Source organism: Schistocerca serialis, chromosome 4, assembly GCF_023864345.2.
Source record: "Schistocerca serialis cubense isolate TAMUIC-IGC-003099 chromosome 4, iqSchSeri2.2, whole genome shotgun sequence".
In the NCBI taxonomy this organism is placed as follows: domain Eukaryota; kingdom Metazoa; phylum Arthropoda; class Insecta; order Orthoptera; family Acrididae; genus Schistocerca; species Schistocerca serialis.
In genome coordinates this window covers 477,048,058-477,072,148 of record NC_064641.1, presented here as the reverse complement: position 1 = coordinate 477,072,148, position 24,091 = coordinate 477,048,058, and the positions used below count along the sequence as shown (strand labels likewise).

The following is a 24,091-nucleotide window of genomic DNA, read 5'->3' as shown; positions in this document are numbered from 1 at the left end:
CTTATTTATTTGCCACTGTTTAGAGACACGCTTTGGTCAGTGTCCATTATGTATAATGTAACATTTATCGACTTAAATTTTACGTCTTTGAAGCAACATTTGCACAATCGTTTTTTCTGTTCTCTAGGTTTCTATTACACTGTGCAACGATGAAAATGTAAATCGAATGAAGATAGCCAATTCCTATCAATTGTAATGTGCTGATCACGAATTTCAAAGACAATTCAAAATTACCTCTAGCTTTCATTTTACACTGCTTTATTATGTTAAGTTTAAAATCAAATATTATAGTGGTTTGTCAAAGTCATAATATCTAGTAACAATGGATTAAGTTATTGTCTCTGGTCTAACTTGTGTGCAATATTTTGGATATAAACATTTTGATACCAATTTTAGTGATCTTTTTCTCTCCCTCCTCTTCAACTTCAGTGACTTTATTAATGCGTGTAATAACTTTTGCACATTTGTTTCCAGATTAACTACCAGTTGTTCAAGTTGAGTGCTATTCAAATGAACAAAAATGCCACGAGTTTTTGTTAACAGTGCAGACACATTTTGCTATGTGTGTGGAGAAGTGACATTTGCTTCACTACCAATCTATTGTCATCAGCAAACAGCAATATTTTAGAGTTACCTGTGATACCAGAGGGCATATCATTTATATATATAAGAAACAGGAGTAGCCCCAACACTGATGCCTGGGGCACCCCCCATTTGACTGTACCCCACTCAGATCCCACATCACAGCCATTCTCAACACTGTGAATAATGACCTTTTGCGATCTATTGCTAAAGTAAGAGGTGAATCAATTGTGGGCTACTCCCTGTATTCCGTAATGGTCCAATTTCTGGAGCAATATTTTGTGATCAACACAATCAAACACTTTAGTCAAATAAAAAAAATATGCCTAACATTCGAAAGCTTTTATTTAACCCAAACAGTACCTCACAGAGGAATGAGAATGTAGCATTTCCAGTTGTTAAACGACTTATAAAGCCGAACTGTACATTTGATAGCAAATTATTTGATATAAAATGATCTATTATCCTTACATACACAGCTTTTCAATAATTTTAGCAAACACTGACATCATAGAAATAGGTCCAAAATTGTCTACATTATCCGTTTCTGCCTTTTTATAAAGTGGCTTTACCACTGAGTACTTTAATCGTTTAGGAAACTGACCATTCCTAAAGGAAAAATTACAAATATGACTATGTACAGGGTAAAATGTGCGCCACAGTATTTTAATATTCTTCTAGACACTCCGCCATAAACATGAGAGTCCTTCATCTTCAGTGATTTAATTATTGACTCAATTTCCCCCTTGTCTGTATCACAGATAAGTATTTCAGACATCAATCTCGGAAAGACATTTGCCTAGAGAGTTATATGGTTCCATGTAGAAACCAAATTTTCATTTAATTCACCAGAATGCGCGGAAAATGATTTTTAAATACTGTACATACGTCCGATTTATCAGTAACAGAAATATTTTTACAATGAACTGACTATATATTGTCGAACTTGTGTTGCTGACCAGACACTTCCTTTACAACTGACTATGTGGTTTTAATTTTATCCTGTGAAATAGCTGTTCTACTTGCATACTATGTACTCTTTACCTTCCTAATAACATTCTTAAGCATCTTACAATACTATTTATAATGGGATACTGTAGCTTGAGTGTGACAACTTCCAACATTTTGACATGATTTCTGCTTTGTTCTACATGATGTCCTTATCCCGCTAGTTAGCCACCCAGTCTGCCTATTACTGATAGCGCCCCATTTAGAACTTTCGGTGGAAAGCAACTCTCAAGGAGCATGAAAAACGTGTTAGGGAAAGCATTATATTTGTCATCTATGTTATTGGCACTATAAACATTCTGCCACTCTTGTTCCTTGATCAGTTTTGAAAAACTCTCTATTGCCATTGGATTAACTTTCCTATTAGTTTGTATTTATATGTGATAGTTGTTTGAGTATAAAAGTCTTTTTGTGTTAAAATTTGTGCATCATTGTCTGAAAGGCCATTCACCCATTAATTAGCAGAATGCTCATCTAGTAAGGAAGAATGAATAAAAATATTGTCTATGGTTGTCTTACAGTTTCTCTGCATCCTACCTGAAAAGAACGTAGTCTGCATCAGATCATATAAATTGAGGAGATCTACCAACATCCTTTTTCTTGGACAATCATATACAAAATTAATATTGAAATCACAACATATAACTAATTTTTGGCACTTCCTATAAAGTGAATCAAGAACCCTCTCTAGCTTGAGCAGAAATGCTCTGAAGTCGGAGTTAGGGGACCTCTAAACAACAAAAATTTGAAGTTTAGTTTCACTAAATTCAACTGCCCTTGCACAACATTCAAATATCTGCTCAGTGGAGTGCTGTGATAGGTCTATGGACTCAAATGGAATACTGTTTTTATGTAGGTGGCCACTCCCCCACTCTGCAAGGAACTCCATGAAAAACATCCAGCTAATCTGTATCCTGGTAAAGGAAGCCTCTGAATTGTCAAATCATTTAAGTGGTGCACTGAAATACCAATAATTTCAGAGTCAACATCTATAAGCTATTCACTAACTTATCTCTAATACCTCTTATATTTTGATGAAATATGCTAATTCCTTCTCTACTTGGAAACATGACGTCCTCTGAAGGTGATCCCTTAGAGGGACTTCCTTTAAGCAGGTATACCTATCAGTTAACTTCAATCTAAAAAAGATGCACCTCTAACACCAACTACTACAGGAATTTTTCCATGAGTGATCCCAACACCACCCACTGCACTATCACCTATAAGCTTTGCCAGCCTCCCCTTCCCATATCTATTGAGGTATCTATTGAAACCAGATCTACTAATAGACTCAACTGGTACAACCGTAACGTCTTCCTATGCCATCAATGCCGTCTCCAGCCCCATGTTAATGCGCCTAACAGCTGCACTAAGATGAGGCAAATCATGAAGCCGAAACAGTTGCATGAAATGCACATTAGTGCCACCAATTTGAGTATCTATCTTTACCAGGTCACCACCTACGTCATATTTCCCATCCCTATCAAGACTATTCCCTGTTCAACCCACTATCACTAACTGATCCACCTTCGTAAAACTCCTAGATAACTCCCTTCTGCTGTCAGTCGTCTGAGCCAATGTTGCACTAGGCCTCACAATGCTGGTGACCTGGAACTCTCTCCCCAACATTTCTGCAACTGCTGGCCCACACCTCTACTGTGTAATTACCTAACAGCAGAACCTTCTTCTTTCTGTTGAAAGCTATTAAATTTAATAACTGTATAACAGTGCACAAAGAACTTTGTCAGTACTTGGCTTTTAACCACTACAGCTGCAACCACACGCCGCGAGTTGCAAATACGCTACTGACAAATGTCTAATAACAATATATAGCAGTTTTTCTGTCTTAACATTCAACATAAACGCCATATTAGCCCTCCATAAGCTTTAGTCTTTAATTTTATTTTGCAAAGTAAAGCAATTTTGACGCCGTTCTTTTACTGATAGCAACTGCTGATTTCTAATAACGTATTTGGCTATGAAGTAATTTATAATATTAGTTTCAACACTAAGTGCAGAATAGGTATTCTATATAAAGACACGCTCACGCCCAAACGAATTCAATTATTGCCAAACGGTTGTACAATAAGGGAGGAGGGGGTAACGGGTGCAATTTATTGACATTTCTGCGCCCTTCGGTAGTGAAAAAAGATGCACAAGGTTTGCTTTTTTCAATCACATAGCCTATCCCTCCTTTGCCACGACCCACCACATAATTCTTGGCGGCGATTTTGTCTCACAGGCGCAGTAGATCAACACCCTACACCTACAAAATGTCCAGACCTCGTGGACCTCATAACTACAAAAGAACTATGGGACACATGGCAAAATTTTGACCCAGCTCCTACACAGTTCATCCATATGCACTACAATTGTATCAGCAGAATAGATAGGATTATTATCTCCAAACGTTCTATCGAAAATTTAATAAATGTCAAATACTCCCCATAGCATTTAGTGATCACTGTGTCTTCGAATGTATCAGATGACTGTTTCGTGTTACTGGAAGCTCAACATGTGTCATCTCACTGCAGCCGGCTTCTGTTTGTAGGTGCAGTCTGCATGGAAGCAATGTTTAGAAAAAGAGGGTGATTACACGTCAGCTCTTAAGTGATGGCGTGATCTTGCAAAGCCACAACTGAGAAATACCACTCAGTTTTACAGTCACGAGGAATCCTTTTGGAAAAGGAGTACCCTAGATTTTTATCAGCAATGCCTGCAGGGTGTACTCAATTCCCTTATAAGACACAACGAAAACCTTTGCCTGCATCTAAACAAAATTAAGAGCAAGGTCTTTTGTTTCCACCGCGAAAAGGGGAAACGTATCTTGGTTTGGAGCTGTCCTCTGTGTGACTTGTATGACGAAAAGCTGGCAACATACCACCTGGCATGCGAAAAACGACTGGCGCGAAGGAAGCATGTCGCTTCAGTAGCGACAGATACTGGCGATCACCTTTCTGAGAGGAGACAGATCACCGCGCATGTCACAGAGCATTATGGCACTTTCTTCTGAGATACTGAAGGCAACAGAAGTGCCATATGTGCCCTGTCTGATGAATAAGAGTGCGCTATCTCTATCTCTGAGCGTGAAGAATGAGGTGAGAAGATGTCAATGCAAGACATGGAATCTGTTTTGAAGATATGTACAAGAGGGAAGTCTCCAGGACTAGATGGACTCCAATCAGAGTTCTGTCAGGTCTACTGGGGCATCACTACTGCCAAATTAACAGAAATTGTGAACGAAATTACTACTGGCGTGGCTGTTCCGCTCAGATTTGAAGGCCGAGTCATGCTTACCTCCTAAAGTGAAGGCTTTAGACCCATCAGCCTACTCAGTTCACGTTACAAACTTTCTGCAAGATGTTTTTCACGAAAGATGAAACTGGTTATGGACAAAATAATCAGTCCATGCCAGTCATGCAGAGCGACTCACAGAAATATATTCCATGTGGCTTCTGGTTATAGAGACCTTGTCTCCCAATTTGCAGCTAATAGGCTTTCGGTGGAAATATTGTCACTCGACTTCAAAAATGCTTTTGACTGCAAAGGCCATAAATATTTACTACACATGATGACTAAAATGGGGTTCAGCCCCCAGTCCACAAATATTATTCAGGATTTTCTAACGGGGGCCAGTTCAGTGGTGGTGACCAATGGTTAGGAAACAAAACTTATTTCTATACATCAGTCTATTCGACAGAGCTGTCAGTTCTCGATGTTTTTGAATGTCATTGCGGTAGACCCTCTGCTGAGGGTTGTAGGCTACACAGCTAATAGCATATGGATACACAACACCAAGCTCAAGTATGTAGCCTATGTTGGTGGCGTTGGGGTATTCACGGGACATGACTCATGTACTGACTTGATTTGTAACATACCACACTTTTCGAACAGACCTCTGGTACAATGATTGACAAACATAAAATGTGTTAATCCCACTAGGCCTGTTCAACATGGATATCGACCAATGATGGTATCGGGGCATACAATCCTGGGATTTGATGTGACTAGGTGCCCACACCAAATGCAGTCACGAAACTGGAGGAAACGCCTTGTTATCATAAAGGGACTCTGCAGAAGTCATGCCTCTCAGTGGCTTAATCTCTTTTAAAGAGTGGCCCTAATGAACACTGTTATTCTCTCCAAGGCCTGATACATTTCATAATTGCTAACTGTGCTGAAACTTATGAGTAGTTCTATCTCACAAGCGATATATTGATTGCTGTGGAGGCATGGATTCTTTAAAATAAGAGCGGCGACCTCTATACTGGAGATGTCCCTCAATGGCCTTGGACTTGCCGATTTCAAATGGAAATGTGTGGAGCTGCTGGTTCTCCACACAGCCACCTTTCAGGTTAACAGCACAGATGGATCGCCAACAGCACTATTGGGAATTTACCAGCTGCAGTCTGAGCAAGAGTAGGTAATCATAGCTGACATTCCTTATAGCTGTCCCTTGTAAGGAGTACTACCTCAATAGAAGCTATGTCCTACAAACAGCTATGGATGGATGGAGGATGGCTCAAAGGCTCTATGCTGACCTGCTAGGACGACCTCCACCAAACAAGTTGTTATGGTTCTCTGGTGAAAGATGTCCTGTTGTGGAATGGAGCAAAGTAGGTTCAAAACTAGGTACACTCTGAATAACAGTAACAACACTCAACACTCAGTAACCAATCAAATTATCATAAATAGATATAAGCTCTTATACAGCATTCTTCTAACATAATTGGGAAATATCTTTTTCTTTAGGCATTCCTTATTAAATTACTCATAGATGTTCACACTTATTTTGCCTTATTGTCTTGCCGAAGTCTACATCATGCACTTCGGGCATCAATATGTTCTCTAATCCCCAGAGCACAATGAAAGGACTGTTTTGTGGCTGTGATATGTAGATGATGTATTTATGCTATACAGGGGCTCAAACAATGATTGTAACTAGTTTGTAAATCGTCTGATCTCTCTGTAGAAATAAATTCAGTTTTTAACAGAACATAGTGTGGATAGCTCCTAACTGTATTAGGACCTGCATCTAACTGTGGAAGGTGCTACTTTCTCTTTTGGTGTTTTTTGGAGGACTACTACTACTAACATGCCTATCCATCAGTCATCAAAACATCACATGAAGTACAAAAATACAGCTTACAGGGCACCAGTTACATAGCATGAAGCATAGCATAAAAGAAAATCTTTATACAAGAATATAGTATATAGCGACATCAAATGGTTCCGATAGCGAATTTGTCGAGAAGATCAATAAGAAGTCCTCAGTAAGAAAAGGTCATCTTACTCCGTCGATTCAGCAGGCAATATTGGTTTGGCCACAAAGTTAATTCCATCTGAACAGAAGACCAAGTTATGACAGTGTACCGTATTTCAGTAGTGTATCAGAATATGATGGCTGAAAGTTAAAAAAGAAAAATCTCTGTCCACCATTCTTTATTCCAGGAAATGTTAGTGGTAGACACAGGCATAGTAAAAAACCCGAATACAATAAGTATAAGGGCTCTGGGGTTTATGAGATTGCCTGAAATTGCTGCCCCCAGAAATATATAGGTCAGACTGAACGCAATTTTAATACATAGTTAAAAGAACACCCATACCTTGCCGGCCCCAAATCAGCTATCTCAGCTCATCTAAAAGAAATGGGTCACTCTATTTCCAATACTGAGAAAAATTTGCATATTATATTTAATGCTACAAAAGGATATGTTTTAAATGTTTTGGAAGAAATACATATCATGAAGGCATTAAAGCGAGCTCCAGGTTCAACTGAATCAGATTGAACTGAAGCACTACAATATTCTATCGAATTTTGATTATTTGAATTGTCACAAATAGTTATTTGGATGATTTTCACGTTAATTTAGTAACTGTATAACACTTAAATACTACTTCTTTGGTAACTTTATGATATTGAGGTACTAATGTAAAGCGTATTACATTTTATTTTTCAGTTATGCCTACAGTAAACTATGGATTTTTAAAGTTATGTAATACAGTTCCTAGTCTTCGGTGTTTCCTGCTTATGATTTCCTCCTTGCAGGTGCTCATGTGTTTGCTTTGATTACTCTCAGTCAATGTATTCTTCCACCTTCCAGTGTATTGTTAGCCTCCACAGGCTGCTTACACCCCATCTTGTAGTTATCAATACTGAGGAAGTACCCACATTACATTACATTTTACGTTTTACTTAATTGGTTATATACAATTGGTGTCTACCAGATCTCATAATATATCCTACGTGGTGTTATCTGGTCAGCTATTTTTCGGATTTCTTCCCTTCTCAACATTTTAGTGTCATACTGGATTATTATTTATGGGATAGCACTTTCACTATACATTAGTTATTTTTAGGCATTTTATCCCTGTTCACAGTAATGTTCCATTCAGTATTAGTTTTTCCCCCCTTTTTCTAGGCCTGGCTCAGTCAGCAATCATGCTCCGCTCATTTTGAAATTATTTTTTGGATGTACCCAATTTTATAATCACAGCCCATCATTGTGGTTTGACTTTTAATGTGGATAACTTTCCCAAAGCTGGGATTCTGTAACTGGCCATCTACATCATGAAAATATAGCATTGTGAGTACTCATCATTCTCTCTTGTTGAATGTCAATACTTTGGTTCTGTATTTCCACCATTTAAAAAATTTCATGTAGTGATTAGTATTTTTGACAGATAAACCTGAAGATGCATCTATACTGATGTGTAACCGGTAGTTGCGAATAACGCACCTTCATACAGCTATGTGGCTTTTGGAAACACCTCATCATTCTTGTCTTTCTAATTGTTGTAATTTTTATGCCAATTTGAATGGCTACTGAGTGTTGCATGTTGTTACTGTTATCATGACGTCTCTGGGCTGCTGTTGCCATACCCAGAAAGTTGTCTGTAGGTAGATTCTAATTTTTTTTTCATTTTCGCATTTGTAACACATTCTGGAAGTTTGTGTGACAGACTATGTTCTGCAATATTCGATGTTACTTGTTATGAGCACCAAACTACTATCGACATAAACCCGTCCGCGACAGCAGCGTCACCTGGTGATGAATGACTGCTAGTCAGACACATGGACAGTGCATGGAGTATCAGTGAGTGTCCTGTCAGTGTGGAGAACGAAGAAGGTGCGTGATCTATCTGCGTTTGAGAGCCGTGGTGAGTGTCTTCAACTGCTGGTGAAACCAAGGGGAAACCACATCCATACGTCGAGGGTTGGGGAGCACCCTCATTACAGATGTCAGGCATCAGGCTGGGCAGACTTGTAAAACAAGACAGGCGGCGAACTGTGGCCGAACTAACATCAGAATTTAGAACTGAGCAGAGTATATGTGTGTCTGAAAACACAATGCACTGAACACTCCTAACGATGGGTTTCTGCCACTGATGACCCATGAATGTGCCACTGTTAACTGGCTGTCGGTGCAGTGACAGAGCGTTACATCGTCTATGAATCCTGATACCTTCTGCATCATGCTGAAGCGAGGGCGCGAATCTGTCGTCTTCCAGGGGAACAGCTCCTTGACACCTGTACTGCGGGACACAGAGAAGCTGACAGCGGCTCCATTATGCTCTGGGGTACATTTATGTGGTCATCCAGTGGAGCTTGTGTAGGGCACCATGTCCGCCAAGGCAAATCGTACACTGACGGCAGACCGCATACACCCCTTCATGACGATCATACTTCCCAACGGCAGTGGCATTTTTGAACATGTTAATGCGACATGTCACAAGGCCAGGAGTGTGATGGAGTGGTTTGAGGATCACAGCGGCGAGTTCCAATTGATGTGCTGGCCCTCCAACTCGGCAGATCTGATCCCGATTGAAAGCATCTGGGACGTGATTAAAAGTGACGTCAAAGATCATCATCCCCCTCCCCGATACTTACAGGACTTAGATGACTTTTGTGTGTGCAGATGTGGTGCCAGCTCCTTCCAGCGACCTACTATGGCGTCATTGCTTTGATACCACAATGTATCGTCGCTGTTATCCATACCAAAGATAGACATACCAGCTGTTACGTAGGTGTCATAATGTTCTGGTTGATCAGCATATATAAGAATATGCTCCCTCAGTAGTGAATTCCTTCCATTATGTGACAGATGAAATTTCTGCGAGTGTAACAACCTGAAATGACATTTATATTCCTCTTCGTCACATGTATTTGACCGTTTTTCCGAATATGTTGCGATTTCTGAGGGCGTACTTAGACAGGAATCTAAGAGCACAACTTAAATTATCGCTAATGAAATGGTCAGCGTTATATAGTCTTGCTTGTCACATAATTTGTTGGCCAAGACAAAGATCGCATCGCAAGAGCTAGGAGCATCATGAGGATTGATTTCTGATTTCAGTCTAGTGCCAGAAGTACTTCTGATTTTTATCAACAACTTACATATAGAAGATGTTTCAAAATTCACATTAAACACGCCTAGTGGTTTTAAAGGGGCCTTTGTTGATCAAGTTTCACATGGGAACCCATGGCCGAATACATGGTGATGTTACAAGCTTTCTAGGGTGATGGAGAAGGATAATGTATCAATTTGAGGTAAGGGTCTCTGTAATGGAAGCGAATGGGTCGAAATTTATAAGCGAAAACCGTTCTGGTACATCTGGCAGTGGAATACATGTACTCGTACTGTTGTTGCTAAGATTGTAGTGCATACAGCATTAAGAGGTGGTAGTATGGACCAAAAAAGAAAAAAACGTTAAGAAACATGAGCTGTAAAACGTGTACCTTAAGAGCTATGAGCACTTGTTCGATAGGGGAAATGTGTTTCACAGCATCAAAGATGAGCACGTGCTCATCCTCGGGTATGGATTTTAGAGCCCATGTTTACTGTGTATCTTTTCCTTGTTTTGGTCCATACTACCATCTCTGAAAGTTGTCTGCCATAGAATCTTAGTAACAACAGTACCAGTACATGTATTCCTCTGTCAGAGGTTTCAGAATTGTTCTCACCTATAACTTTCGATTCGTGAATTTCTGGTATGGGGACCCTTACCTCGAAATGATCCTTCTGCATCATCCTACAAAGTCTGTAACATCATCACGGATTCACCCTGTATGTACATCTGGTTACAGGTGCTGGCACCTGTAACTTCGTCATTCTGTAGTGTCGTTGGATAACGTTTCTGGACATGGGTAAAACATAATCTACTAAGTTCCCTATAGAACCACGTGAAGTGTGTAACATGAATTGTGAAACACCTTGTATATGATTATATACCTTTTTGATTTCTTGTCACTCATGGCGTCTAGGGCCAAGAGAAATGGGAATTCAAAGTTAGCTATGAATCTGATAGATATCGCTACAGTTATGCTGCCACGATCACTTGCGAGTCCAGGCTGATGATTTCTGCTGTTTAGCTTGGGAGAAGCCAGTTCAGCTTTCAAGCAATGGTACGTTGAAGGTTTATCAAAAACTCGTTACTCTTTTTTACAGTTGTTATAATTAAATATCAATTAATGACATATTGGCGTTATATTACATTAATATTTATTCCATAAATCATGAATACAACATTTCATAGTGATGTGGAATATCTCACTGTAACATATTTTCCTTACACAATATAATAATTATTATTACTTTTACAGACACTACTTCATATCTAAAAATTGATCTATTGAGTGGAAGACATTGTCATTCAGAAATTCTTTTAATTTGTTTAAAATGTTGGTTGGTTGTCTGTCAAACTTTTAGTGCTGTTTGGCATAATTCACCCATTTCTGTGCCAAAGTCAGATTTAACCCAGAATAGTGAAGATCATCCTTTCTACTAGTGTTTTAGTTATACACTTCGCTATTTTTTGAATTGGGATGGGTTATTAACAAAAAAAATTCGTTAGAGTATACATGTGCTGTGAAGCTTCTGTGAATATCCTGAGTTCCTTAAACAAATAACTGCAAGGTGATCTTGGGTAGGCTCCAACTATTATTCTGATTACACGCTTTTGTGCAATGAATACTTTTTCTCTTAATCATGAATTACCCCAAAGTATGATGATACGTAAACAGCGAATGAAAATAGGCATAGTAGATTAATTTACTGATATGTTTACCATCAAATTTTTCAATAACCCGAACAGCATAAGTAGCTGAACCTAAACATTTCAGAAGATCATGAATGTGTTTCTTCTAATTCAATTTATCATCAGTGCACATATCCAGAAATTTTGAATATTCTGTTTTAGCAACAGACTTCCTTTCAAAGTCTATATTTATCAATGGTGTTATGTGATTTACTGTACAAAATTGTAACTACTGTGACTCCTCAAAATCTAGTGAGAGTCCATTTGCAGAGAAGCACTTTACAATTTTCTGAAAAACGTTACTTACAATTTCGTCAGCTGATTCTTGTTTGTTGGGCATGATTACTGTACTTGTATCAGCTTCATGAATATATTAATATATATACAGGTAACTCTAAAATATTTCTGTTTGCTGATGACACTAGCTTGGTAGTAAAGGACGCTGTGCGCAACATTGGCCCAGTTTCAAATAGAGCAGTTCATGACCTAAGTTCATGGCATGTAGAAAATAAACTAACTCTAAATCACAATAAGACTCAGTTTTTACAGTTTCTAACACACAATTCAACATAACCTGACATTTTAATTTCACAGCATAGGCATGTGATTAGCGATACTGAACAGTTCACATTTCTAGGTGTTCAGATAGATAGTAAACTGTTGTGAAAGCCCACATTCAGGATCTTGTTCAAAGACTTAATGCTGCTATTTTTACTATTTGAATGGTATCTGAAGTGAGTGATCGTCTGTGAAGAAAATTAAACTTTGCTTATTTTCATTCGCTTATGTTGTATGGTATTATATTTTGGTGTAACTCTTCCCATTCTAAAAGGATATTTTTGGCTCAGAAACGGGCGGTTCAGGCAATAAGTGCTGTAAGTTACGACCCTCTTGTCAACCCCTGTTCACGAGTCTGGGTTTTTTGACATTGGCCTTTCAGTATATCTATATATTCCTTACTATCATTTCTTGTTAACAATATTAGCTTATCCCCAATAACAAGCAGCTTTCTCTGAGTTAATACCTGGCAGAAATCAAACCTACATTTGGATCGGATTCCTTAACTCTTGTGCAAAAAGGTGTGTAGTATACTGCTGCATCCATTTTCAATAGGCTACCTCTCGAATTCAAAAATCTTAGCAGTTATCCACACGCTTTCAAATCGAAACTGAAGAGTTTCCTCATGGGTCACACCTTCTATTCTGTCGAGGAGTTCCTTGAAAAATTAAGCTGTTCTTGTTGTATTGTTGACTGTATTTACATCAACTTATGGATTGACATTTTTGGGTTCATAAACGAGTTGTATTTTTTTTATTATTTTTATGTTGTAATTTCATATATTGGCATGTTCCATGACCTTGGTGATTTGCTCCTCAATTTGGTCCTACGAAACTTGGCGTGTCAATAAATAAATAAATAATTAATAAGGGACCCCAGACTGAACCCTGTGGGACACTGTTTTTGATACCTCTCCAGTTAAATGACTCTACTGATTTTTGTAGACTAGCTGTACTGTTAATTTTATCATTCTGCATTCTTCTAGTTAAATATGAATTAATGTGAATTAAACCATTTGTGCACTGTCCCACTCATACATAATACTTAAGTTTCTCTAGAAGAATTCAATGATTCACAGATTTAAAAGCCTTTGAGAGATCACAGCATTTAACATTTGATGAATAAAAGCATTATAGCATTTTCTGTTGAAAAGCCTTTCTTTAAACCAAACTGACATTTTGTTAGTACTAATTTCTACAAATATGTGATGCTGTCCATGAACACATTACTTTTTCCAGAATGTTTGATAAATCTGTCAGAAGTGGGAATGGGCAGTAGTTGCTAGTATCAGCCCTATCCCCTTTTTCATGCAACAGTTTTACAATAGCTTATTTCAGTCGATTTGGCGAAATGCCCTGCTTCAGTGAGTTACGACATATGTGGGTGAGAATTCTATTAAGTTGTTGGGAACAGTCTTTAAGTATTCTGCTGGAAATACCATCAATTCCATGTGAGTTTTTATTTTTGAGTGAATTTATTATTTTCCTAATTTAAGTAATAGAGGTGGGCTCGATTTCACTTTTGTCAAATTGCATAGGTATTGCCTCTTCCTTATAATTGCCTTGCATTTCCTAATGAATATTTGAAACCTATTTCTCCATAACACTTTATTTATATATATATAATCAGTTGGTTCTATTGAGAAATTCATCAATGGAGTAGAAGGAGTTGGCCACCAATAAATCCTTTAGGCTTCTCTTAGACTGAATTTCATTGGTTGTTAAGCTTTTTATGGCTGCTGGCAAGTTATTGAAAATGTGTGTTCCTGAATAATGCACTTCTTTTTGTACAAGACTAAGTGACTTAAGATCATTGTGAAGATTTTTATTAGTTCTAGTATTGATTCCATGAATTGAGCTGTTGGTTTGAAAAAGTGATATATTTTTAATGACAAATTTCATTGAGGAGTAAATATATTGGGAAGCAGTAGTTAGTATCCCTAGTTCCCTAAACAGGCTTCTGCAGGATGTTCTTGAGTTCACACCACATATAACTCTTACTGCACGTTTTTGTGCCCAGAAAACTTTAGCTTGGCTTGATGAATTACCCCAAAAAATAATCCCATATGACATTATGGAATGAAAGTAAGCACAGTATGCCAGCGTTTTCATTTTTATATCGTCTATGTCTGACACAATTCGCATTCCAAATAGAGATTTGTTAAGAAGCTTCAGCAGTTCTGTGGTGTGCTCCTCCCAGTTGAATTTATTATCAAACTGTAATCCCAAGAATTTAACACTGTCCACTTCTTCTATCTGCTTGTCACTGTATGTTAGGCATATACTCATGGGACACCCCTTACAAGTTCTGAACTGCATGTAGTGTGTTTTTTCAAAGTTTAGTGACAAAGAATTGGCTAGGAACCAGTGATGAATGTCCACAAATATTTTATTTGCTGAACTTCCTAAGACTACACTTGATTTGCTATTTATTGCAATGTTTGTATCATCAGCAAACAAAACGAACTTGGCATCTGGTAATGTTACTGATGAAAGGTCATTTTACACAAGAAAAAGTAAGGACCCTAAAATGGAACCTTGTGGGACCCCACATGCAATTAGTTCCCTGTTGGATGATGCCTGATAGCTTGATACATGTCTCTTTCCTAGTAACACCCTTTGTTTCCTACCAGAGATATAAGATTTGATTCATTTTGCAGCATTTACTGTTATACTATAATATTCTAATTTACTTAAAAAGATATTGTGATTCACACAGTCAAATAACTTTGACAGATCACAAAATATACCAGTTGACTTCAATTTTTTTGTCTAATGAATTAAGCGCATTTTCACTGTAAATGTAGATAGCCTTCTCAATATCAGAACTCTTTAGAAATCCGAACTGTGACTTTGAAAGTATATTATTTGAGATAAGATGGTTATAGAGCCGATTGTACATTACTTTTGCTAAAATTTGTGCGAATGCTGGCGAAAGTGAAACTGGACGGAAATTTGATACTATTTCTTCATCTCCCTTCTTAAACAGTGGCTTAACTTCAGCGTATTTTAACCATTCAGGAAATGTTCCACTGATAAACGACTGGTTTTACAGATAGATTAATATGTTACTTAACACAGAATCACATTCTTTAATTAACTTTGTTGATATTTCATCATACCAACTAGATATTTTTGATTTTAAAGCTTTTATGATGGACATTATTTCTGCTGGGGTAGTGAGGGTCAAATTCATATTATGGAAGCTACTTGAAATGTCTGGTTTGAGGTATTCCATAGCAACATCTAGAGAACCTGACAACTCCATCTTTTCAGTAACAGTTACGAAATGTTTGTTAAAAAGTTCTGCAACACTATACACATCTGTCACCAATGTATCATTTACTCTTAATGCTATTTGTCCCACTTCATGTCAGGTTCTACCGGTCTCCTTCTTCACTATATCCCATATTGTCTTTATTTTGTTATCTGATATGACTATCTTTTCCTTGTTATTTATTTGGTTTGATGTCTGTATTACAGTCTTTAATATGTTGCAGTATTTCTTGTAATGTGCTATAGCATCAACATTGGAATTGTTTTGGATTGACAGATACAGTTTTCCTTTTGTTTTACAAGATACCCCTATTCCTTGAGTAATCCATGGCTTCTTTGTAGACTTTTCTCTAATCTTGGTAAGCACTTTATTAGCAAAAGTGTTATATTTTTCATTCATGCCATGACCACTGTAAACATCAGTCCAGTGAATGTCTTTGAGGAGTGTCCTAAAATAATCAATTTTTTGCTTATTGATTACCCTCTTGAGCTCAGATTTAACAGATTTTATATCCTGTTCAGTGTTGACATTTAACAGAAGGAACTGCATGTCATGATCTGAGAGGCCGTTGACTATTGATTTTGTAATATAATTTTGTTCATTGGACTTTTCTATAAAGATATTATCAATGGCTGTTTGTGAGCAATCGGCTACCCTAGCGGGGATCTTTACAGTGGGAATTAAGTTGAATGATGGTGTTACTAACTCAAATAAGTTCTTATTGGAAGGGTCTTTAAGGAAATCTACATTGAAATCACCAGCAACCACTATTTATTTGTTTTCGGCTGTTAAATGGGCCAGTACACTTCAAGGTGGTTTACGAGCATATTAAAGTTACCTGCAGGTGTCCAATATACACTTAATATTATGAAGGATTTTTTGTGAAATTCTACTTCTGTTGCACATGCTGTTCTAGGCAAAATTCATGAATGTCTATGTTCTTAAATTTATGACAGTTCCTGATGAATGTTGCAACTCCTCCTTACTCAATTTCTGATCTTCAATAGTGAGATGCTAACCTAAACCCTGTAACACTTAAAAGTTCTATACCAGTGGTCACATGATGTTCAGAGAGACAGAAGATGTCAGCTGGGTTTGAAGACTCGAATTCATATATGCAGATAATTAATTTATTAATTTTATTTCTCAGTCCTCGAATATTTTGATACAATAAAGATAGCTGACATTTCACAATGACTGAGTTAAAATTGGGTAGAGTTAAAATATCTGCTGACTGTTGAAAATTCTTAACGAATAGCTGTTTATGCTGAAGTAATAAGCAAGAATTATGTTTTTTGGTTTCTTTCTCAAACTGAAGGTTTGTCTCCGTCGTAACCTCTCTTAAAATTTGGTTTCTTTCTGTCCTTGCTACCCTAAAAAAAGGATCTTTTCTGAACCTCATAACCACTGGTATTTTATCACTCATGATATTTTCTATCAGTGTGCTGCTTACGTCTACCACCCGGGTAGGAGAACCAGTAACTGATGTCAATTGAAAGAACCAAGTAATATCACAGTTAGACTGTGGTAATATTTCAAGGGAAAGCTTTCTGTCGGACTCTTTCAGAAAATCTACATTGAAGTTCCTACAAACACTAATTTTCAGAATGAGATTTTCACTCTTCCGCGGAGTGTGCGCTGATATGAAACTTCCTGGCAGATTAAAATTGTGTGCCCCACCGAGACTCGAAGTCGGGACCTTTGCCATTCACGGACAAGTGCTCTACCAACTGAGCTACCGAAGCACGACTCACGCCTGGTACTCACAGCTTTACTTCTGCCAGTACCTCGTCTCCCGAGTTCGAGTCTCGGTTGGGCACACAGTTTTAATCTGCCAGGAAGTTTCAAACACTAATTGGCTTCCTTCTGTCTGACAGACAGTACAACGGAGAATCCTAGTTTTTCAAAAATTACTGAAAATTTCCGAATGGGGACAAATATACGTCTACAATTATAAAAGTATCATTATTTAGTTTAAGCTCACACGCACGTTCTTCTGTATGTTGCACAACACAGAACTTTTTAGTTCCTGAATTTTTCACCCTGTGATAAATTTTTACACATATAGCAACTCCTCCTCTAATCAAAGTGCCCCTAATTACCTGTGCTGGAAGCTTATATCCACTACATTTACATTTTTCATGCCAGTGACTATCTGGTGTTCAGACAGGCGAAGTACTCTTTTCCGCCCTTAATTTCAAAGTCTTCTAAAAAAACAAGACGCTAATCTACTTTGTTTTTTAATTCCCTGATATTCTGGTGCAAGATTTCAGATTATAGTTAAGATATAAGTTACCATCTTATTTCGGGTAACTACTACGTAGTACAGTCACAGTCTAATATAACAGTCGCGCCACTCGCTGCTGTAAAAGTTGTTGCCGTTTGACAGATGGAGCGACACTAGCGCTCAGAGCGGCAAGTAAGGTGAACGTCAGACGCGTCGTAAGCATAATGTTTGTTTGCATCCATTTCCTACGTAATTTCCGAATTATTCGAGTTAGTTTCTTGCCTCCAAGAGTTTGTGTAGTACCAGAAGGCATATATGTTTCTAAAAATGATTCTAAAATAAGCGCAAGTATGTACAAAAACCATGAATAGAGTGGCAAGCTACAACACATTCGTGAAGAAACACTTGTGACATTGGACAGAATTGCAGCTTACCACGTTGATATCAAAAGAATATAAACACACAGATTCACATGTAAGAAGCACAGACATGTACCTCCACATGCAAAAGCGATGGACAGCTCGTTTATCGTTCTGTAGGCCTACTGTGTTTGTCATTGTCACTTGTTTCCACAACCTTCATCTTTGTATTATTCTAAGTGGGACAAGCAACTGACAAATAGTGGGAGAAATATGCTGAAAACATAATGAGCTGATTACATTACATTTCACGAAAAACCAAATATTTGAATAATTTTCAAACAATCTGTCTGTAGGCACTTTCCTTGTCCCATAATAGTTTCACTCGAAGTCTAGCGACCTGCACATTCTGACACCTCACACGCTTTTGTAAGACACGAACAGCTGCACTTAATCTAACCACTTCATCGTCAAAGCAGGTCTTGTGTTGATAATTCTCACGAATCTGGCACTAATAAATGGAGAGTTGAACTAGCTGCTTCTGTGTCATAGGACTGTTTTACAGCTTTAGATTGACTGTCGAATCTTTGGGGCAGTTTCTTCTTCATCGTCAGTTGAGGTGGCTTATTTGGAATGTCAAACAGTGTGGGTACTGCATTCCACACGAGTTTGTTATTGTCTTCGTTCATGACCTGGTTTTGTTCGAAATGTAGCGAAGAAAACCTAATATTATTATACAGGTAAACCGGGTCTTTCTTCATAAGTTCTTCTCGTCTGCTATTAACTAGCCATTTTTTTCCTCCTAAAACGAAACATTCATGATTTATACACATACATTTGCAAATGAATCGTGACGATACAGTTTAGTAACATGATGGTATATACCTCTCAGGATCCTTAGGAAACCTAAAAAAGACAGCTGTGGTGTCTTCTTCCTATTGCTGCTGCAATTTATTGCGCTACAAACGCTCCCGATGGTAAAAACCATTGTATAAATCAAAATAAACAATCACTATTCGCTTTCACGATCGCGCCGAACTCACAGTTCAACCTACCGGCCGCTTGGAGCACTGCTGGCGCTGAAGGCAACAAAATCGAGGCGAAGTGTCGCGACTGTTATGTTAGACTGTGGTACAGTGCGAAGTCAAGCAGTTCAGGAGTAGAAAGAAGTAGCTTCGATGTTGAACATGAGAAAAAAAAATCGCATTTGTATTTGTGAAAGAATCTTAGGTCGACCGCCAGCGATGTTACTTCACGGAGCAGTGAGCCCACAAGTGATTTGACGTATCAACTGATAGCAGACGGTTTTGTTGGTAGTAATGCAGAGGGTACTTTTTTTTTATGGAGTGTATTGTAATTGTGCGAAATGTGTTGTGCGGCAACAGTGTGATTGCAACTACTGATGCAAATTTTTAGAAGTTTTAGCTGGCTTTCAGTAAGACAGTTAATGTAATGGGCGAAAACATGGGTGTAATTCCAGTAGATAGCAGTGATTTTCCTGAAATTACGGAAACAGTACCAGATTTTACGAAAGAGCTTACAGTTACCGAGACGGACAATATAACAGTACAAGCGGAAGACTGTATAAATGTAGGTGTAAATTGTCTAGAAGAGGCCGAAGGTGACATTGTCTGCACTGAAGAAAAACGAAAGAAAAGACATAGGATAAGGAAGAGAAAGCCCAAGAACAAGAACGATACAGGCTCTGAAAGGTAGGCAATATTTAATAGAGAGTGTTCATAAGGTCCAAAGGTTGACACTAGTACTATACGTTCGACAACTCCAGCAGCATCTATTCTCTATTCATTAATGTTTTGAGGTAGTTGACATTTAGTATGACATCTTATTCATGTCATTTATTTCTACACAAAACTGGAGGTGACCTGAAAAATACACATGGGGACCAGCTGTTTCTTGCTATTTCATTGCACCAGCATTTATTTTTAATGCTTTTCTTCGCCTAAAACAAGCTGAAAGATATATAGAATTTGCTCCTGGTTTTTTATGTGTGATTATTACAGTCATGTTTTTAAAAAATCAGACTAACTGTATCGCAATATAGTGATGGAAAGCTGTTGGACACCATTTCAGAACAAGTAGTGATTCAGATCACCATTGTAACTTTTCGATAATCTGATGTGTGCTGTGTAGGTAAATAAGTTATGGTGAACAGTGTGGTGTCCTCAGTAGAATTGTTAGTGGTACCACACTAGGCCTATATAGTTTCCATGCTAATAGAATTTGCACTGCAAAAAACTATTTTTGTTACTAGTGTCCAATTGGAGGATTCTTTCTGTTTTATATTTGTCATTCTTATGTGCATTATAATTGGAATTAAGGTAAAGTTTTGAATATGGCTAGATAAGACAAATTGGGCAATGAATATATCATAAGGCCCCTGAATAATGAATGGTAAAAACTGAACTGCTATGTTTCTAACTTCTGTATAACTCAAATGATGTTTATATTTTATTGCTACCTAAATGTTTACTTAGACACATTGATTATTTATACTGAAGAAGGTGGTATCAATTTGAAATAAGTATTAATAGGTCTACTTATACTTGGATTCTGCAATCCTCATTTATGTTTAATTGGAGCATTTATATTCATTCTGTGTTAGTCATTCAGCATTAATGCCTGTGAGAGACTTTGTCAGTATGCTTAACTTACTGATTTTATAAAAATATATTTCTTCATTGCTCATATGTGAAATGGGTTAGGCCTAACTAATAAGAAGGTGCAACTTTACCTTGAATGATTTGATTTGCCATGCACACACATCTCTCTCTCTCTCTCTCTCTCTCTCTCTCTCTCTCTTTAAGTGTTCAGAGATGTAAAATTGTGCTCTTAACAAAATGAAAAAAACACAGTATCATATGACTGTAATATCAGTGAGTTACTGTTGAAATCGGCCAACTCATATGTTCCCCTGTGTGAAACACTTTGTAGGGATATAAAGTGGAATGATCACATAGTGTCAGTCGTAGGTAAAACAGATTGTAGAGTTAAGTTCAGTGGTAGAATACTGGGGAAGTGCAATCAGTTTGCTAGGAGATTGCTTACAGATTACTCAAGCGACCGGTTCTAGAATGTTTGTGGGACCTGTACGAAGTAGGACTAATGGGTAGTGCAGATGGTCACAGGTTTGTTTGATCCATGGGAGAATGTCACAGAGATACTGAAGGAAGTCAACTGGAAGACTCTTGTAGATAGACGTAAACTATTGTGAGAAAGTCTGTTAATAGAGATTCAAGAACTGGCTTTGAATGATGGCACTAGGAATGTAATACAACCCTTCATGTATTGCTCACACAGTGATCGTGAGGAAAGGTTACGTTATCAATGCGGCAGAAATGGCTACTTCCAGTGTATACAAAATAACGACAGTAAAGCCACTGCATGCTTCCACCAAAACCATGGAAAATTGGGGGTTTAGGGTGGGGGCAAACTAAATATGCAACTATAAAAGAACACTGCATCGCCCCAAAACAAATAGGCCTAACATAAAAAAAAAAAAAAAAATTACAGCACTCTGCTACATCAACAAAACCACAGGAATCGGACACTTCTCTTGACCTGTATAGCACAACTGCAGCTACAGATACCAAGAAAACAACACCTGCAACTCCAAAAGTGGAATTGGAAGTTTCCTTTGACCGACGTAGCTCAACTGCAGCTGTTGATACGAAAATCACAACATTCACAACTCCAAAAAGTGGAACCAAATCCCCAACAACTCAGAAACCCAAATACACCTTATTCACAATACCCATTAAAACACAGACAACCTACCATGATATACAACTCTAAAAGCATCACAGTTACTATAGAATAAGACCAAAACACACACACTCTCTCTCTCTCTCTCTCTCTCTCTCTCTCTCTCTCTCTCTGACAATGCCAAATATACATGTTCCTAGCCTGGATCACCGGAACTGTCATCAACCTTGTGTTGTTGCCACAGATGTGAAACCTAACATATTCAGCAATAAGACCTAACTTCTGTAGAAACTGTATAACACACATCATATCAAAACCCGTCTCAGAGTGTAATGCTACGTTCCTGAACTTCACTGTCATCTCTCTCTACGTAACAAAAAAGCAATTAAAAAATTAGTCTTCTTTCCCACAACAAACACCAAACTAAACAGACATAACAAAATCGCCAAACACATAAAAAAAAATCCCTTAATAACTCACTGAAAACTCTTCCACGACTCGTGGAAGCATCTTATGTGGAGGGGTTTCTTGTTAGAGAAGTCTACACATGGGGCTTGAGATGTCGTGTTGATGACACTTTGGTTTAAATTTTTATTGTTTTATGTATGTGTTTTGTGCATAATTTTGTGTTTCGTGCTTATTGAAATTGGTGTTAGTGCATTCTTTTTTATACATATTTGAGTAGTGGTGTTAGTTGTTACCGGCTGGGGTGGCCGAGCAGTTCTAGGCACTACAATCTGGAACCGCGCGACCACTACGGTCGCAGGTTCCAATCCTGCCTCGGGCACGGGTGTGTGTGATGTCCTTAGGTTAGTTAGGTTTAAGTAGTTCTAAGTTCTAGGGGACTGATGACCTCAGAAGTTAAGTCCCATAGTGCTCAGAGCCATTTGAACCATTTTGTTAGTTGTTGGTATTTGTGTCAGATTGTGATTGGTGGGTGTTGTGGAGTTTTTTACTCGTACATTGGTGTTGATAAGGTGAGATTTTCAATGTTAATCGTATGGGTGAGTTGTGGTTTTGTGGTACCGTGGACTTTGCTTTTAGGTGTATAGGTCTAGTGTTAGATATCAGATTTGTTGAGTTGTGTGTGGTGTTGTGATATTGTGGATTTAGTTTGAACTGTATAGTTGAAGAGAAGTTTCTGGTACAGTGTTTTGGAACTGTGTGTTGGTCTATGGTATTGTGGACTTCATTTTAACTATATAATATAATCCAGGTACTATTTCCATTACCATTTTTTATACCTTTTTAAGTTAATTAGCACTGATGTTAGCCATTCATGTCATTGTGCATGCAAATTCAAGCGGCATGCCAGTTGCAGTTGGCATGATTTGCATTTTCATAGCATAGATAATAGTGTGCAAGACTGCTCGTCCTTTGCATCCTTGATACCATCCTGTGTCCAATTTTTCTATTGCCCTCTTGTTCGGTTCTAGGAAACCAAATGAAGAATGCATTTGGTGACATGGTCTCTGGTGGGCCACTTGAATTTGTGTTCTTAATGGCCTATTTGGCTAACTTAATTTCTAATTAACCAGATGAGAGCTATTTCAGTGTTTCATTTGTTGGGCTTTTCCAGCGCACCCCTGCCTGTAACACATGACAGAAATAAGTGTTTCCCACAATGTGCATCATATTTTTTTTTTTATTTAGTGTGGTTGAGTGATAGTATTGGTATTGTCTGTTGGTTATTTCTCTAGGGTATGGGCAAGCACTTGAACAGTAATGTACTTCCTGTTTCCACTGGAACACTGGCCTTTTCTGCCTCATTCAGCTTTTATAGCTAATTTTGTAATGCACTATTATCACTTTGTAGTTATACTATAACCCTGTATCTCCCCCCCCCCCCCCCCCCCAACAACTTCCAGATTACTGCTTCTGTACTATGTGGCAGTCACATTCTGATCTGAGCTGCGGAAGATGGTGGTCATTTGTGCATGAATTGTGCTTGCTACTGTGACAAATGTGTGTCTGTTTCTGGCCAAAAGGTAAATGCATAACAATTTTTTTGTTGTTCCTATCTGTACTCAGTATGTCAGCTTTATTGTGAGTAGCAATCTATCTTTTTCCCTTTATTGTCCTAAGTGATATTTTGGAGGTAATGCGTATGTATTTGCTACTGTCTCTTGCCACTCCAAAGCTTTGGTGTTCACAGTTTGGCAATAACTTTCACCAATTTCACAAATGCCTGAATGTGGGAAATGTTGACATATGATGGGGATATTTCAACTCAAAAGAAGAGGGCATTGTTTTGTTCACGAGTCACCTTATATGAGGGGCAGGGAACATTAAATTGAATTGAAAATGGAGTTGGTGGCAT

General features: G+C 38.0%; 1 protein-coding gene across 1 annotated transcript in view; it reads left to right on the top strand.

The window, feature by feature from the left end:
* Positions 1–19,372: 19,372 nt before the first annotated feature.
* The window catches only part of LOC126475158 (DIS3-like exonuclease 2), a 170,802-nt gene continuing 166,083 nt past the window's right edge, over positions 19,373–24,091 (top strand). Inside the window, exon 1 of the mRNA XM_050102780.1 lies at positions 19,373–19,760. Coding sequence (XP_049958737.1) covers positions 19,501–19,760 — 260 coding nt within the window. The 5' untranslated portion in view covers positions 19,373–19,500. The remainder of the gene's footprint in view (positions 19,761–24,091) is intronic.